This window comes from Lontra canadensis, unplaced genomic scaffold, assembly GCF_010015895.1.
Source record: "Lontra canadensis isolate GAN:19392208 unplaced genomic scaffold, GSC_riverotter_1.0 scaffold110, whole genome shotgun sequence".
NCBI classification, from domain to species: Eukaryota; Metazoa; Chordata; class Mammalia; order Carnivora; family Mustelidae; genus Lontra; species Lontra canadensis.
The window spans coordinates 2,449,681-2,467,797 of record NW_022631104.1 but is presented as its reverse complement, the minus strand read 5'-3'; the positions used below and the strand labels follow the sequence as shown (position 1 = coordinate 2,467,797).

The following is an 18,117-nucleotide window of genomic DNA, read 5'->3' as shown; positions in this document are numbered from 1 at the left end:
CCTCTGGGTTACTGGGGACAACACGTGGGTTCTGGGGATAGTCCTGTTGATTAACAGAGATTATACTGGGCTGGGGAGAGGGAAGCACGAGACAAACCGGGCCTGCCCCAGCCTACGGCAGTCACCTTGGCTGTCCTACAAACAGCCCAGGGAACAGGGAAGGGAGGTCCCGGGAAGTGCCACCGGAGACTAGGAGAAATGTCCTCAGGCCACCCTGTCCTCTACCAGTCGGTTCCAGCTTCCTCCTGAAACAGGAAGTTCTCTCTGCCCCCCCCACCCCACACCTCACAGAGTAAGAACCATCCGCAGCCCCACACCCGCCCCCCAAGACTAAGCCACTTGGAGTTCCAGCCAGACCACTTCCTGTTCCAGAAGCGCGACTTCCTGTCCTGGATGAAGGCACTTCCGGTGCCTGCGGCACCGCTCCTGCCCCCTTGGCCAGGCCACGTCCATCCAGGGTCCCCCCCCCCCCGCCCGCCACCCCTTGCCTGGCCAAGTCACTTCCCGGGCCAAGCGGGCCCCATTCGGCATCAGGCCCAATCCACATGCGTGTCCCAACCGGGTCGGATCTTGCTAGTGGCCACTGACAAAACAGGACACTTCTTCTTGCGGCAGCTGTCACGACCCAACCACCCCAGACGGACTGGAGAGGAGGAGGCACCGCTGCCCGCGCCCGCAGCCGGGCTGGAGGCCCCAAGCCTTCCCCATAAGGCCCCCGTTTTTGGCAGACTGAGGGGAATGGGTGGTGAGAGAGGTCAGAAGGGGGAGCTGAGGGGGGGATGCTGGCGTCCCCCCCACCCGGGAGATGGGAGAGGCCGAGGAGAGGAAGCCAAGAGGGTAAAAGGAGACGCAGGGAGGGGGTCACTAGGGAGAGGAACAGACCTAGAGACAGGAGAGAAAGAGAGAGAGAGAGTCCGAAAGAGAGAGAAAGAGAGAGAGAAGAGAAAAGAAGAGAAAAACAGTGAGAGGCAGAAAGGAGAAGGTGCCAACCAAAAGGTAGACTGTCCCCGCCCCTAGCTCTGGGTGTGTGGGGGCACAAGGACAGCTGGGTCACGGTCAGAAGAGGACACTTGAGTCTCTGCAGGGGACCACGCAAGGCCAACCGAGGGCGGGAGTCGTGGGGAGTCCTAAACGTAGGGGAGGGGTCCACAACAGCGGGGGCACAGGAGCTTGTGGGGCGAGGGGCCGAGGGGACGCTAGAGGTGTCCCTCCAGCTGTGACTCACTGGAGGGGGACCCCCGCCCACCGAGAAGGGCTGGATCCAGGAGAGCCACGTAGGAGAAGCCCTCATACCTTGTAGTAGATGTTGGGAGGGCTCTGGGGGGGGCCCATCCTGCACGATGTACACAGGATGCCCATAGTCACCACTCACCTTCTCATAGTGGGGACAGAACGGGGGGTCTGCGGCCCCACCGCCCCTCAGAGCTATCCCTAGCTCCCCAGGCTCAGCCTCTCGAGGCCCCATCCCACTGCCGCCGCCCAGGCCCAGAGACCCTCCCCTCCCGAAGGAACCAGGACCAGGGTGGCGACTCTCCGAAGGCTTGGCCCGCCGTCTCCGCCAGCACATGGCACCCCCAGCCCCTGCCACGCCCAGCAAGAGCAGCGCCAGCCCCCCCCGCTGCCCCGGCCACCGCGGGCATGCTGGGAGGGGGCAGGGGGCCTTCAGCACCCCGGGAGGTTGCATTGCTGGTGGGGTCACCTGGCAGGGAAGGGGTGGAGGAGGAAAGAGGGGGAGGGGCTGAAGGAGCCACCTGGACATCTGGACACCCAGCCTCGGGGGTCCCCGTGGGCTTCCCCGGCAGTGCCCAAGCCCCCCTGGGGACCCCACCTCCCTTCCCCCTAAAGCCCACTCCGAATCCAGGTGTGTCCAGCCCTTCAGCTCGGCGCCAAGCAGTTTCCCCACTTCTCTCGCAGCTCTGATTGAATTGGCTAATTAGTTCTAATCGAGTCTTTTCCTCGTTTGGCTTCCACTCGCCTCCCACCCTCCCGTCCTCTCTTCTCTCTCCTGTATCACCACCCTCCCAACTGAAGGCAGAGGGAGAGGGTGAAGGCAGGGCAGCTGGGGTCCAAGAGCACAGGACACAGGGTAGGGGGGAGGCAGGAGGCTGGACCCCTCGCTCCTACCTGGCATGTTCTCCTTCCCGGGGTCCAGGCTGTGGGCTGCCCCCCCGGTCTCGCTCCATGGGCATTTCAGACACAGGCTTTCTGGGGGCGGCCCCTCCTCGGGGACCTGGAGATAGGGAAGAGCCAAGAGAGGGGCTGAGACGGCAGCCCCCGATCAATATGGGACTACTCTAACCTCCCGCAGCTCCTGGGAGGTGTGCCCCGGCCCCTACTCACTTTGTCCCACTCGGAGAAGCACCTTCATGCCTCTGGTAAGGCACACACCTCCCTGCAAACTCTCCAGGCCTTCCCGGGTCCCGTCCGAAGTGGCTGGGAGAGGAGAGCCAGAGGAAGAGGTTGGCCGCCCAGAGTCCAGCCCTGGTCCGTCCCCATTCCCGGACCCAGACAGCTCTCCGGGGGTGGGGCGGGGGAGATGGGGAGGAATCAGGGGTCTCTCTGGGTTCCTCCTCTGCCCTCGTCTCGGGGGCACCTCCCCCAGACCCTGCCCTCTGCCCAGCAGTACCAATTATGTAGTAATCGTGGTGCGAGCGGAACTCGTGGCCCCAGAGGTTAGGGCTGTACTCCTGGAACTTAATGGTGAAACGGAGATCCAGGTCCGGCCGGTCACAAGTGAGGAGCAGGTTGGGGGCAGGGGGTGCCTCACAGCGCCGGCCCTGGGCACCCCCGACCAGGTACAGCTTGTAGAACTCGTAATTAGGAGACGAGTGGGGGCCAGGAGGCCGGGCCCGGGGGCAGAGGAGGTCTAGCCGGTCCCCGATCTGAGGGTAGAGCACGTAACCGCCCTCTGCCTGGAACCTGTCAGAGGGCGAGGTGGACAAGGAGAGCGCTGTCAGAGGTCTGTCCCCCCCACCCCGCCCCCGCCAGAGCTTCGTCTCCCTCACCCGCACATCCCTGCAGGCCAGCCTTCACCTGTGGGCATGGCCTGCTCCCCCAGGTCAGGCGCTAAGGACTCAGCAGCAGCGGGAAGCCAGGCTCAGAGGTCGTTGGCCCCTTGGTGTGCCCAAATGCACTCTCCAGCCCGCCCTCGCCACACGCACACTGCCATCTCTCGCTCCATCACTAGCCCCGTTGCCATGGCAACGGGATGCCAGTTACCAAGGAGCTGGCCTCTCTGGAACCACACAGCCCACCCATCCCAGGTGATTTCACTATTCCATGGCAGTCAACCATGGGGGCAGAGCCTCCCCTCCCCCAGGGCATCGCTGAATTTGAGGGCTCTCAGGGCAAGAGAGGGGTGGGGGTGGGAAGGGAGGGTTACCCAGTGTGGAGGGTAATCCGGACCGGTGTCCCAAGTTAGCCAGGCAATGTGACAGGAGTTAAATGCCTGGTCTGGCAATGGTCCTCAAGGAGGCTAATGGGAAGCAGGGTGTGGGGGCCAGCTGCCCCAGACATCTCCCTGCTCAGTACCCTCCTGCCCTGGGGCTCAGACTTCCCAGAGAAAGTCCCCTATTGCTCTAGGACTGACTTTGCTAACCACAGCCTCCAGGACCCACACCTCCTCTGCCCATGACTGCAGCCTCTCCCTGTGCATGAATGGGGATGGGGTCTCAGAGTTGGGTCCCCAGGGAGCACCGCCGCTCAGGATCTTCCCAGACTCCTAAATGACCACTCCCTTCCATCCCCCATCACAAGGAGCCCCCAGAACACCCTACCTCTCCCTCTGCTCGACCCTATCAGAATAAGCCTAACTTACAGCCTCGGGCTGGACTCAGACCGCAGCTGGGAGTTGCTGGATAGCAGACTGAGAAAAGATGTTTGGGGTTTTACCCAAAGAGACACAGCAGGGAGGGAGGCTGGGGAGTCAAGAAAAGACAAACAATAATCCTAGTTCTCCTTCAATGAGCATATGTTCAAACACCTTACCTCTCTAATCCTCATAAAAGGCGGGAGGACTGAGGATACAAACTCAGAAAGGTTAAGTGGCATGCCCAAGGCCACACAGCTGAGAGCACCAGAGCTGGGACTAAGCCCTCAGATGCGGTGGGCTCCAAGCCCACCCCCTTCCCCTTCCCGTGGCCTCACACAGCCTCCCCCGGGGAAGTGGGAAGTTTGCAAAACACAGAACTCTTTTGCTCAGGGGGGGAGCGGGCTCCACTTCGAGGCCAGGGGCCTGGATGACCTCCCAAGGGTTCCGGATCTACCCAGTGTGACTTGAAGTTTCATGTGACCCCTGGCCTTTTTTTTCAGAGCAAAGCAAGCAAGCCAGGGGAGGATCTGGTGGAAGAGTTTGCAGCAAGGATGGGGGAGGGGGCAAGGGAGTCCTCTGGACTCTAGATGCAAGGGAGAAAAAAGGGGCTCCAGGCTTCTTCCAGGAAAAAAAAAGAAAGAAAAAGTCTCCAAGCCAGGAAGGCAGGAATATCTTCTGGTTGGGAACGCCATCCGCCAAGGGCTCACTGACCCTCTGGCTGTGGGCAAGAGTTAATGGACAGACGGTGTGGAGGGAGTCCAGAAGCCTTGGGTGAGTTGTCCCCAGGGCCCCCACACGGAGCCCCCTTCCCTCCCCTCCTCTACATCGAGTCCCTTCTGGGGAGGGAGGCACTCTTCCCTTCCCCTCCGCGCTCCACGGCACCTACTCAGCGGCTCTCTCGAGAGCTGACATTAACCAGGCTCCCTCCAAGCCCAGCCCCCGACAGGACACAGGTCCCTCGCAAACCCAAATAACCACTCCACCAGCCTCCAGGCGGCTACCCAGGAACTTTCGGATCCTTGCCCCTGTGGGGTCCTTCCAACTCCCGACACATGGCTGTCGCCACCCACATCCAGCTCTGTCTGTCTGCGACCCGGGAGGGAGTCTGGCTCCCAAGATCACCTCTGTCTCGCTCCCCATCAGCTCGCATCAGAGCACCAGCACCCCTCCCTCCGGCCTTCTCCCAGCTCCGAGAACCAGCCCCCCACCCACCCACCAAATCCCCAATGCGCTCCTACTCCCTGCCCGAAGGGTGTGGGGTCTCCCCAGCCCGGGGCCACTCACCTCTTATTCGCCGAATTCCAGTAGACGGGCTCCAGGCTGAGCCCAGACACCAGCCTCAAAACGCCGAGCAGCAGCAGGGCCCCGACTCGCACGCCCCCCCGGCCCAGAACGGGGGGCCCCCATGACCCCGCCAAGGCCTGGGGGGCGGGGCACCAACTCCCCCAAAGTCGCTCGCCCCCTGCGGTGACTGCCTCGGCCGGCCCGGCTCCTCGGCCCCGACCACCCCGGCGGCGGCCGGCCACCGCTCCCACGCGGACCCGCTTCCTGCTCTGCCCGCGCCCCTGCCGCGGAGCGCTCAGCCTGCTAGAGCCCTTCCAGGGGCCGCCCGCGGGCGCCCTACGCCCCCGGCCCGCGCTCCGGCACCCCGGGATCGCGGGGCCGGCCTAAGTGGGGGACTGGGGCAGCCGGGGGCCGGGCGGGGGCGGCATGGGGCGCCGGCCGAGGGAGCGAGGGAGGGGCGCGAGCCGGAGCCCCAGCCTCGCCGGGATTGAGGGCAGCGGGCTCGGGGAGGAAACCAGTGCCGAGCCCGGGAGGGGGTAGTTAAAGGAGTGGCGGGGAGGGGGAGAGGATGGCGGAGGGAAAAGCCGGAGCTGGAGCCGGCGTCGGAGCGGCGGAGGAGCCCGCAGCCCACGCCCCTCGCACCTCCCTCACCTCGCGCACCTCCCGCGCGCCCCGCCGCCGCCGCCCCCCGCGCCCCTCCGTCCTCGCCCCACCCCTCCCCGCCCCCCCGCCCCCCGCCGCCGCCGCCGCCGCCGCCCCGGCGCCTCTGCCCTGCGGCCCGGGGGCCGCCCGGGCGGCTGGAACCTTCCGCGCCCAAATCCAGAAAGGCGCTCGCCCTCGCCGCCCCGAGGAGCCCGGCCCCTCTCGCTCCCGCAGCCTCCTCCCCCTGCCCCACCACCCCAGCCCAAAACGCCGCGGCGGCTCCCGGCAGGTCTGGGGAGAATAGTCATAACCTTGAAGGTTCCGCACTTCACTAAGTGGGCTGAGTTGGTCGTCACGACTACCTGTGCGAAGTGGGAGGGGCAGAGCCACAGGGCGCCCATTGTAGGGATGAAGAAACTGAGGCTCTGGATGGGGGGCGGGTACCGAGACCGGCCCAAGGTCACACGGGGAGTGGGCGGTACAGGCGGCCGGCCCGAGTCGCCGCACTCCTGCTCCCAGGCCCTCTCGCGTTACCTGGGACGGGGCGCGAGGCAAGAGTTCGGGGGTAAACTGGGGCCCTCGCTGCCTGGCGGCGGGGAGAACCGGAGCCGGGGGAGAGGAAAGGGAGTACCTACAGCCCCAAACCCACATCAGCCGGAAGGGCTGTTTCCAATTATCCTGGGGGAAGGGAGGAGAATTTGCCTTTTCGGGTGTAAGAACCCTCGCTTTCAGCACCTCTGGGCAGAGGTGACATTCCTCTCCCCGACCAGCCTCGCAGGCCTCGGGTCGCCTCGCTCTGACGGTGAGGTCCCAGTCAGATCCCCTGCCCGCGGGCTCTGCAGAGTCCCCTTCTCAGTGTTCGGCCGGGGCGGGGGGTGGGGAGCGGCCACTGCCCGAAATAACACAGTCACCCCCCACCCCCAAAGCGCGCAGATAAATGGAGACACAGGACCGGTGACAGCTGCCGACTGAGCCGCTCCCGCCCGGGCCCCGCGTCTAGCGGGAATACGGAATGTGACGTCTGTAGCTTCTCGGCACCTTTACTCCCTCGAGTGTGCCCTTGACTCTGGCTACTCAGTCGCCTGCCTCCTGGGGGGAGTCCAGGGGTGGAGAGGCAGGCGCTCCCGCTCCCCTTCCCCCAGAGCTGAGTAATGGTCCCTCTGCTGCTGGGTGGTGGCGGCTAGCGTGGATCGCGAGGGAGCGGGTGTCTTGTCTGTCACCGTCTGCACGGTCTCACGCAGTCACACCCAGCAGTCTGACACACAGCGCCTGCCACTCCTGCTCAGCCACGCTCACCCTGACCCCTGCCGCCTCCACCTTGGGAGTGAGATTTCAAACAGGTTCCCCCCTTCAGTTTACTGAGTCGCCTAGCAACCCGCCAGTCAATGGCATGGAGCCCCACCCCCGCTCCCTTGACTTCACACCGAGCTTGGCAGTCCCATTGGCTCCTGCCTAGTCCCACCTCTCAACCCTGGTTTGGGGAACAATATGACAGCCCCTTGTGCTACTGGACAGGGGAGCCCATAGGTACCCCTCCCAGCCCCATCTCCATCATGAGCCTCCCAAAAAAAGACACAAAGGCTCCCGTAGGGTATAAAAGCTTTTTTTACAGAAACTCGTCCCCAGATTCCTGGGTCCCTCCCTGGCCCTTCTTGCCCTGGTGAGCATCGGCCATCCCCGCGCCCGGGCCCCCCCCCACACCACCAGAGCTGAAGCTGACATTCAAGGTGGACGTGGCGCATGGAAAGCAGGGGAAGGTCCACCTCCTGCTCCCCTTCGTCCTCGCTCTCCACGGGTTCCGGAAACACGCGCTGACCCGAGGCAGTGGCCAGCAGCGGCAGGCTGGGGTGCAGGCTGCAGGGAGAGATAAGGCCGGCAGGGGTGCGTCAGCGACCTGCCGCCCTCCCCACCCCCAGCCCCAAGATCCATGGTAGTGGATCACCTGACTCCATTCGTGCAGTCCTTCTGGGGCAGAAAACTCAGCACTGGCTCGGGCTTCCCGTCCGGTCCAGCCCCGCTGGTGTCCCACACGGACACAGCCCCGTTAGTGCTGCCGCTCACTAAGAACTGCCCCGTCCTGGGGAAGACAGACGCTTGGTGACATGGACTCCTCACCCTCCCGGGGCAGGGACCCGTCACACCCAGGGGCTCTGGCATCCCAGGGGCACTGGGACCCCAGGGCAGGCAGGACCCGGTCACTCACGGATCCAGATCAAAGTAGATGCGCTGATTGGTGGCCACCTCTCGACTCAGGGACCACAGTGGGTGACTGGGCTGCCGAAGGTCCCAGCACAGCAGCTCAGCATCCTGGAGACACAGAGCACAGGGGCCTGCAGTCTGGCCCTCCCCTGCCCACCCCCCTCCACCCCTTAAGACATCCCTGCTTCCCACAAGGTTTACAGACACTCCCTTAGCTTGGGTTGAATTTCTTCCCACGGCTGCCCCCCAACACAATACAGACAACATCCCCACCCCTGCCTTCTGTGTACCCTCTCTGGACTCTCAGGGTGTGACCCCTACCTTGCGGGCTCCTGAAAAGAAGCGGTTGCCATCAGGGTGAAAGCAGAGGTGAGTGACACCTCCCTGGTGTCCTCCCAGCAAGGCAAGAGGGGAGCCGTCGTCACTGGCATACAGACCCAGGGTGCGGCCGTAGGAGCCGCAGGCATAGAGGGGCTGGACGGGGCTGAAGGCTATGCAGGAGATGATGCCACTCTGGCCCTGTTTTTTGGCTAGAGAGGGAAGGAACAACGCTGGGCAGAGGGCAGGACTGCTGACACTAACCAAGCTAATCAGAGGCGCACTCGGTCTCCTGTCCCGTGAGCCCAGAATGAATGCCTCCCCTGTCCCGTTTGTCACAGCAGGATAAAGACCTCCGAGGCTCCCCAGCTCCTTCTATCCCCACAAAGGACCTAAACGCTCAAGACTTATTTCTTCCTTCTCAAATCTGTGTCTTCTTGGAGGGATGGAAAGCTGAAGGCTTACAGGAAAACGAATCAGCTTCACTGCCAATTTCCTAGATGTACCAAGATTTTGGACAGCGAAAGGGACGCGGCCGACAGGGCCTAGGCTCAGGAGGGAAGCAGCTCCTTACCCCACAGCTTGACCCTGGGAAGGTTCCACGTTCCCTAACCTTTCTCCTCTATGCACGGAGTACAGCCTGCCTCCCTGGGCTGTCCAGAAGAGGATGGGCCACACCTGGTCCCCTGGCTCACACAAGGGCCCTCTGGACACGGCAGTGCCCTTCTTCCTCCTCCCCTGGGAGGCACAGATGCTTACCAAATGTGGCTCGGACCTCGCAGTCACGGCCGGGCCGGGCCGTGGAAAAGACGCGCACAGCCCTGTTGAAGCCACAGAAGAGCTGGGAGCCGTCCGGGGAGAAACAGAGCGAGTGCGCAGCCGTCAGCTCGTCCTAGGGGCAGGAAAGCACTGCAAACAGGCCCAGCAAAGCCTCCGTTGTCCCCATGGAGGAGAAGCAGGGCCAGGCTAAGCCCTGGGCCTGGGTGGGGAGCTCCCTACCAGGTGGTTGTAGGCCCGAAAGGAAGCCCGGAGCTCTCCGGTGAATGCATCCCAGATGTGAATGGGGTTCTCCCGGCTGCTGCTGGCCACGCTGAGAGAGACATGGACACTGAGGTCCCAGTGCTGTCAAAGGAAGGGGAGGAAGCCAACTGACCGGCCCTCTCTGCTCGCAATTCAAGGGCACACCAGGCTGTCCTCCCCTAGAACCCCCTAGCGGCCCTAGCTCCCTCCCGGTAGAGGATCCCCTTGAAAGGGAGGCGGGGGGGGGGGGGACGGGATGGGAAGGGAAGGCAGGGGGCAGGCAAAAGACATCACTTACTAGGAAGTGTCTGGCTCGGCGGAAGACATCAGAGAAAACCAACAATAATCATATATAGTGTCGCCTTCTACCATGCGGAGGACAGGGGCCTGCGCAGAGATGCAGGGATGCCTGGGTCACTGGCAGGAAAAGGGGGCAGAGTCACGCCTCTAGCAGGGTCAGGACAGAGTGGCACTGTCAGCACTTGACCAGGCACAAGGCAGACGGGGTTAACGGGAAGAATCCTGATCTCTGTGTCTGAGGGTCAGCTCAGACCTTGAGGTCAGATGTGGGCTGCCAAAAGCCCCACAGGTTTATCATTTTGCTTTTTAAACACTTAGGAAGAAGCAAAGAATATCCCCACACAAAAACCAAGAACCAACCATTGATACACTTCCTGAGCACCTACTAGATCCCACCTGATCCTTAAAAAAATTATTAAGTGGTTTGGGGCGCCTGGGTGGCTCAGAGGGTTAAAGCCTCTGCCTACGGCTTAGGTCATGATCCCAGGGTCCTGAGATTGAGCCCCACATTGGGCTCTCTGCTCAGCGGGAAGCCTGCTTCCTCCTCTCTCTGCCTGCCTCTCTGCCTACTTGTGATCTCTGTCAAATAAATTTTAAAAATATTTTTTAAAAAATTATTAAACGGTCCAAACATGCAAAGGATTTTTTGGTTTTGGGGCTTTTTTTGTAAGACAGCAAAACAAAGTTTATGGAGCGATGGTACAAAACCCCTGAAGAGGGAGGGGACTGGAGAGGGCTGCCCAGCAAAGAAGAATTTTTCAAAAACTCTTGTGACTCCTCCAATCAGTTTATAAAGTAAAACATAACAGTTAAAACTTCTTCCCAAGGAAACCTGCCCTCAGAGGTAAATAAATTCGTCATTCTCATACATCTCTTTAAAAATACGTTCTTATTGGGGCACCTCATGGCTCTTTGGGTTAAGTGTTCAACTCCAGATTTGGGCTCAGGTCACGATCTCAGGGTCCCAGGATCGAGCCCTGTGTTGTGCTCCAAGGTCACCGTGGAGTCTGTTTACTCTCTCTCCCTTTGCACACACACGGTCACTCACTCGCTCTAACAAATAATAAATCTTTAAGAAAAAATACATTCATACAAAAAACACCCCAAACACCAAGTATACCATTGTCTTGGACGCCTTTCGGTTCAGTGCCCACGGTGCCAGACACGTGACCTCCCTTTGTGACCAGGAGACGTCACCACAGTGCCGTGTGAGCTCTAACTCGGGCCCCTCCGCTGCGGGACAGCAGTGCGCTCACTGCCCTCCTCTGCTGACGGCCCTGGTGTCTCCCGTATTCCAGCAGGCGTGCCCGGAGTGTCCCGGAGCATGTGTGCGAGGCCAGCTCCGCGCATGCACGTCGCCCCCTCCACTAGATGCGGTCGCACTCCAGCCCAAGTGCCCATCGGCAGCCCGGGGCTGCCTGCTGCTCCGCATCGCGTGGAACTCAGCTGGTCTGGGAGGGACCCGGCTCCCGCCTCCTTGAACCTTCCGCTCCCCCTGGGCTCCACAGCCAGACATCTAAGCCTCCCATCTGAGCACCAGCCTTGACCCCAACCTCTTCACTCCCTTTCCCCTCCTGGTCCAGCCTGTCTGCAACCGGACAGCTGCTGGCTACAGAAGCCCTGCCAGGCCCGCCTCTCGGGGCTCTCCTGAACGTGTGTGCTCCCTCCCGGTGCCAGGCCCAGCCGCTGCCGTCCTGCCAGTGTCACCACGTTGCAGCAAGTACTCCAGGCCGCTCCACGCTGCAGCCAGGTGCAGGCCCCAGAGACCTTGCTAAGCTGGAATTCTGTCCGGCAACACACTCCTGCTTAAAATGTTTAGCGAGCCCGCATACCCTCAGCGCGAGCCCCAACCACCTTACCAGGGGACGACCCCCTGCTCCCCTCTCATGGCTCATCCCTCCGGACTCGCTCCTTTAAAATCTCCCTCCCGTTTTGACTCCCAGTCCCCAGAAGGTACCAACTCACCCCACCTTCGATCTGCAGACATTCACTCGTGTCCAGGTCTGGAAGGTTCTCCCTTCACCTCCCTCAACAACTCCTTCTGGTTGAATCCTAATCACCCTTCTGGTCTCTTAGAGGCTTCTTCCAAGGGGAGGCCCTCCCCAACCCCTCAGCAGAGCAAGCTGCCCCGCTCCGGGTTCCTACAGCCCTCCGTGCCCCTCACCCCGCACCATACCCGTCTAAGGAAGCAAGGATCCTATTCAGCTCACCCCTGTCTCCCCAGCACCCAGTCTATCATCAGCAGTCAATGCCAAACATCTTAATGAGCGAAGACAGGAAACTGTTCCAGTAACATAAGGCCCCGACAATAAGACCTCAATTAAAGCAGGGGCAGCGGTGTGCGCAGAAGCAGATGGATCCGAAAGCTTGGGGCAGGGGCTCGATGGAATCTGGCCATTAACTGGAGGTCGGAGGTCAGGGAAAAGGAAGATTAAAGCATGAGACCCGGCCTTCTGGTTTGGATACCCCAAGTCACCGAGATGGTGGAAAGACTTGGAGTGCACAGGAGAGCCATGAGGTGCCCGTGTCCTCGGTGGATGAAGGAGACTCAGACAACGTAGGCCTCGAAGGAAAAGTCTTTACAAAGAGAGGGCACAATGGTCTAAGTATGGCTTCTAGGAACGAGGACAGCACCCCCTCCCCGAACCTGAGATATGCGGGGCACAGAGGATGTGGGATCTCCCCTGGGTAGGGCTAGAGGGAGTGAAGGCCTCGGGCGAGATCTCCACGGTAGGAAGAACACTCAGGGCCGAGGCCGGGGAGTTAGCAACGGAAGTTCCAGAAAGCTCTGTGAAAAGTCAGACACGGGAGGAATTAGGAGACTACGTTGGGAAGAAGAAACGGCTATCGGGAAACACTGCAACTGGGCCTCCCCCAATGTCCCCGCCCGCTAACTGTCCCTTTGCACACACTGAGCTTGCAGACACAGCCAGTGACATTCTCTAGGAGTGGAGCTGTGACGGGCCTGGACGTTCACACTAACAGCGCAGGACACAAAGCAAATACCAACGCTACCGACCCAGGGTCTTTCTTGCTCTTAAGATCTCTCTTATGAGAAGAATCTCCATCAAAACACGCAAAGATGGGGGCGCCTGGGTGGCTCAGTGGGTTAAAGCCTCTGCCTTCGGCTCAGGTCATGATCTCAGGGTCCTGGGATCGAGCCCCACATCGGGCGGGCTGTCTGCTCTGCAGGGAGCCTGTTTCCCCCTCTCTCTCTGCCTGCCTCTCCGCCTACTTGTGATCTCTGTCAAATAAATAAATAAATCTTAAAAAAAAAAAACAAAAACACGCGAAGGTGGCCACTGGACAATTTATGACACAAAACTCCTGGAAATCCGACCGTCTGAAACAGGGGACTGGGTACAGGAATGACTGATCCAAGGCCCCCAGCAGAGCATCAGACACCGGGACACGGACCGTGGAGACCACTTAGGACACGACTGTTAAGAAATAAAGCAGCGGCTATACGACCACTGTCTACAGGCTCACAACCTCGGAGAACGCTTCCGAGAGGTACAAGCTTGGAAAAAATGGACAGGTCAAGGTAAGGGCTGACTTCTGTAGAGCGGTGGCTGATGACTACGGCTTTCTCCCTTTCGAGCATTCCTGTTCCTCGTAAACCGGCCGGTGCGATCCGTTCCCAGCCGGCCACATTTCCAGACGCTCTTCTCAGCAGCCCCGCTCCCGGGCTCTTGCAGGAGAGCCCAGCACGCCTGTCCGGCCCCGAGACCCCACTGGCTTCTGCTTCAAGAACCACGGGCAAGTGCAGGGAGGCGGGACCTGCTCCCTGCCTCACTCCCCACAGATTTCCAAGGTTCTCGGTGACGTTCACTCCCGCTGCGGCCCGAGAGCTCAGTCCTCTCTGTGCCCAGTGTGTTCTCCCCCCGATGTCAGCTTGGTTCGCTCCCGCCCTTCCTTCACGTCTCTGCTCAAACGTCACCTTAACAGTGAGGTCTTTCCCAACCGTGCTTTTTTAAAATTTGCAGTCCGCGGCCCGGTCCCCCTGCTCACTTTATTTTTCTTCAAGGCCCCTGCCAGGTAAACCATTTACTTGGTCATTTCTTTATTCCCTATTCCCTGTGCGAGGTTATTAGCTATTACGCAAAGAGGATGCGGACTTGTGTGTGTCCGTTTTCCTGACTAATCCGAGCACCTGAAACAGGGCCCGGCACATAGGATGAGCTCCACAACAATGTGTTCACCAAAGGAATCATCGAGAGAGCGAGTGGGTCCCTCCAACACTGCTCTCTCCCAGTGGCTTGCCTTCCGGAGCACCCGCAGCCACCGCCTTCCCGTGTCCTCGGCCGCCACTCCCACAGCCAAGTCCTGCGCCCTGTCACACCCCAGCCTCTGCCTCTACCGTCTCCCACCCACCCAGCTGACTCGCTCTGTTTCCGCCACAATTATTCTGCTTCATCAAGAGCGCATTTCCAGTCCATTTCCTGGCCTGCTTTACATTCGAGTCAACTAGCTACACAGCCCATCCCGCGGAGGCTCTCAGGACCCCTGTCCTTCTCTGCCGCCAAGCCCAGCTCGACGAGCCCCTTATTCCAGGCCTGACTCAACTAATACCGACAACCAGTGTTTACTGAATATAAAACAGGCCCCGGTTTGTCCATGTTACGTTAATTCCTTTAATTCCCCCAGCTACCCTGTGACCTGAGCGCCACGACGCCCATCCTCACTTTACCAACCGAGAAAATAAGCCCGTTCACTGGCTGCGGGGAGACAGGTGCGCAATGCAGTCACGGGGCCTCACTTTAGATGAGTGGCAGCGAATTTCCAGGGGGCACTGAGCACAGAACAGCCACGCTACCACGTTCCTTGCTGCCTCCGATCTCTGCCTCCCCGGGACCAATCATTCACACCTTCTCCGCTACCCCACGCACCCGCTTCCTTCAAATGATAACCTCCCTTTATGCTGCCGAGAAGCCAAGTGAGGAGATGTGGAAGTCCTCCGACCACCAGCGAGTTGCCTCTCTTCCTACTCCAGGGGAGAACTTTGCATCTAACAAGGTTCTCTGCTCCGCTCCGGATCCTGTCCTCAGCCTGCCGCTCAGGGACCTGTTCCCCGCCCCTCCCAGCACCAATTCCTCCCTGTTTCCCGGCTTGTTCCTGACCCTGCGGAAGCACCCTGTTAGCCCTTCTTTGGCCCCATATTCCCTCCAGTCACCACTCCATTTCTCAACTCCCTTCCACAAGAAAACTTCCCAAAGAATCGTCTCCACCTTCTCTTCCCCTCGCCCTACTGGGCTTCTGCCGCCGTCACTCCTTGGAACATGTTCTTGCCAAGGTCACTGTCTTCTTGGGTGGTTCTCTCAATCTGTCTCAGCCTCAAGAGCATTGGACCTGACTCTTTGCCTCTGCTTCTGCTGCCCCTGCTGCCCTCCACTCCGTCTGCTGGAGCGCTTGCTCCAGCAAGCTTGGCTAGTCCCCAAACTTTGCTAGTCCCCTCCATCCCCAGCTATGCTCCAGACTGGATCTGTTCACAAAACACCAGGTACCATCCACATGCACCTCCGCTTCCCAAACTACACCCCCAACCCCAACGTCTCCCTCAGCTTCACATTTCACAGATCTAAGGACCCCTGACTTGCCCCCATACCTCTTCCTATCCGTTTCCTCCTGGGTCAATCGTGCCACCACCTACCCGGCTGCAAACACCCGGACCCTTGATTACTTCCTTCCCTGCACCTCCACGTCCTACAAAACACACCTCGGATCCATTCACGCCTCGCCATTTCTCCTGCCACCACCGCTTCTCACCCAGATCGTGACAGACACATTCACTTTTGCTCACCATAATCTCTTCTTTAAACTTCCACCATCATTCCGCTCCTCCATTTTAAAACTCTCCTCCAGCTTCCCAACTCCGAACGGCCGACCCACCAGATGCAACACAGCATGGGTCACGGCATCCATCCTCACTTCCCCCCTTGCTGACCTCAGTCCACGCACGCCGGCCTCCTTCCTGTTCCCTGAACACACAAAGCTCCTGCCCCATTCTGGGTCTCTGTAGTGTCGCTGCGTCTTCCCACGAGGCTCCTTCTACAGCCCTCCATGCTACTCATCCCACCGTCCCTCACATCTCAGCTCAAAAGTCTCTTCTTCTGAGGGCTCCTTCCTAACCACTGTACCTAAAGTGATCTCCTCTAGCCAGTCCCTCCTCATCCCGTTTCTTTCCTCCACGGCATTTATCACGATGCGGGATGAACCTCGTTCTTTATCGGTTTGTGCCTGTGTCGTCGAGCTCCCCACGAGAAAGTAAGCCAGCTCTTCATCTGCCACCTTCCGCCCTTTATCCCAGCGGCACACACAATAACTGACAGGTCGGTGGTCATTCAGTAAACATCCGCTAAGTCACTGAAACGCTGCCCTAAGAAAGCCGCTACTCTCTTACGGAAAGCACGTATTCCTGACTAAAGGAAACTTGGACGCCTCTTAAACACCTGCACATCCTGGACAGGAAGTGCCGCCTGCGTACACTCATGCAAAAACGTCCTGTGTGTGAACAGGAAACACGTGGACGCAACTTTCTCCACCCACATGAGGGACTGAAATGTGCAGTGGCCGGTGAAGGGGCACAGGTAGCTCCTCCCCTTACCATCTCCGAACGTTCCAGCTGCTCGCCCTCATTGTACAGCTCGGGGGGCAGGTTATAAATCCGCAGGACGTTATCAGCACTATTGGTCAAGATGCAGGAACCATCAGGGGCCCTGTAGGAACAGGGAAGAGTTAGAAAGCTGGACAGGGCTCTATTTCCCAAGCGCAGGGCTAAGACTGAACCTATGCCTGGCATAGGTAAGCCTCCCAACGCGCAAGGCTGACAAAAGCAAAAGAGACAAAACTCTACGTGAAACGTAAAGCCAGTCCAAGAGGACCTCTTACTTCTCCCAGATAACTGGGGTTTTTATTTTATGGCAAAAATCCTGAGCACGGTTATCTCCCGGCCCCATTATTCTAACTTACCACTTGCAGCCTTTCAAGAAGTTCTCCGGTTGGGTGCTGAACTCTGACCAGGAACCACTGAGAAACCGAGGTAGCTGGGAGAAGCTGTAGTTCCAAGTGCTGGAAGGAAAATGGGGGAGGGGGACAAGAAGGGGGTCGGCAAAGCAAGAAGGAAGCGAGCCTGCACAACCCGGGCCAAGGACGAGTGGTGCACTCCCACGCATCTGCCACTCCCGATCTCCTCGGGCCGCGACGGCCCCCATCCCCACTTACGGGTATCCCTCGTCCTCCGGGGCGGGGTCCTCAGACATGCCTTCCCCGGCCTCCCCCGGCCCCGACTCTGGCGCGTTCGTCTCTTCTGCAGGAAGGCTCACGTTTTCGCAAAGTTCGGGCTCCTCGATTCGAGGGCTCAACTCGCGAGGAGGAGCGAGGCCTGCCTCCGGGGCGGGGGAGGCAGAAGCGGAGCCGCCCGCCCCCGCCTCCTGGGAACCAGCCGCGGGATCCGGGGACTGGAGCGGCGGGTCGTCCCCGGCGGGGGGCGGCGGCGGCAGCACGGCGGGATCCATACTTCCGACGGCCGAGGGGGCAGGAGCGGAGTCCTGGTCAGCAGCAAGGCAGTCCGCGGCCAACCCGGGCGCCTCGGGCGCGCTCATGCTGCCGAAGAAGCGCGGACGCCGGCCTCGGCCGCAACCCTCGTCCCGCTGGACCCACAGCGCCCCGAAGTTCGCTCGGCTCCCGGACGCAGACCTGAGAGCCCGCGGGGCCTTCCGCCTTCTTCCGGGAGGGCGCGGAAGACCCCCGGGAGGCGAGCCAGACCGGTGGACGCGGCGAGACCGCAAGCACAGCGTCCCTCAGCCCCGCCGGTCGCCGAGAGCCTCTCGCTCTCGCGGGATTTGGCCCCACCTTTCCATTGGCCCTCCGCATCCCCGATCACATTTCGCGGGCGACCCACGGGACGGGTGGGGCATGCACGCAACAGGTCACGCAGGTTCGTTCCCATCGAGCCGCGGGGCCCCTGGTGGCTGCCGGGTGTTGTAGTCCGAGAGCTAATGCCTCGGCGAGAAGTGTCTGAGCTCCCCCTGCCGTCTCGGTCGCGCACTCTTAAAGCACCCACTGCCTCCCTCACCCGCAGAGGGCGCGAGCGCTGTGTCCGATTTTACAGGTTTTGACCCTCTTTTGCTTCTCATGCCACCAAATTCCTGACTTGGATCTCTTTCCATTCATTCGTTCGGTGTTTATTAGGGAGCCCATCCTTGCTCCCAGTCCTGCACTAGCACTGGGAGAGACAACAATGGATAAGATGGGAGGCAAGGTCTCTGCCCCTAAGGCTCACGCTGCTCTGAGTTTAAGGCGAGGAGAAATCTTTGCGGAGAACTTTGTGGGGCTGTGAGGGAAAGTCAGCAGGATGGGGTGATGCAGAGCATCTGAAGGAATTCGCTGGATTCGGATACTGAGGAAGTCCTTCCTAACAGGTGACGTTTTAGCTGCCGGGAGAGGAATGACAAGTGCAGAGGACCCTCTTCCTTCCACCTTCGCATGTGACACGGCGGCAGGAGTCTTCTAAAATGGTGTCCACCAACTCAGCGCTCGAAGCT

At 60.3% G+C, this 18,117-nt stretch overlaps 2 protein-coding genes across 2 annotated transcripts; both read right to left on the bottom strand.

Annotated features, from left to right (window-relative positions):
• Window positions 1-763: 763 nt before the first annotated feature.
• On the bottom strand, window positions 764-5,300 carry EFNB3 (ephrin B3). The gene is given in 9 exon segments (XM_032839981.1): window positions 764-1,329; window positions 1,331-1,615; window positions 1,617-1,699; window positions 2,125-2,167; window positions 2,169-2,230; window positions 2,341-2,433; window positions 2,627-2,919; window positions 5,096-5,193; window positions 5,195-5,300. Coding segments are annotated over 9 exon segments (1,023 nt in total). The 5' UTR covers window positions 5,219-5,300; the 3' UTR covers window positions 764-1,287.
• Window positions 5,301-7,328: 2,028 nt separating this feature from the next.
• Window positions 7,329-17,270, bottom strand: WRAP53 (WD repeat containing antisense to TP53). Its single transcript, XM_032840027.1, is given in 11 exon segments — window positions 7,329-7,433; window positions 7,435-7,591; window positions 7,680-7,814; window positions 7,941-8,044; window positions 8,258-8,466; window positions 9,014-9,146; window positions 9,254-9,344; window positions 9,573-9,661; window positions 16,179-16,290; window positions 16,544-16,642; window positions 16,796-17,270. Coding segments are annotated over 11 exon segments (1,599 nt in total). The 5' UTR covers window positions 17,176-17,270; the 3' UTR covers window positions 7,329-7,343.
• Between the last annotated feature and the right edge of the window lie 847 nt (window positions 17,271-18,117).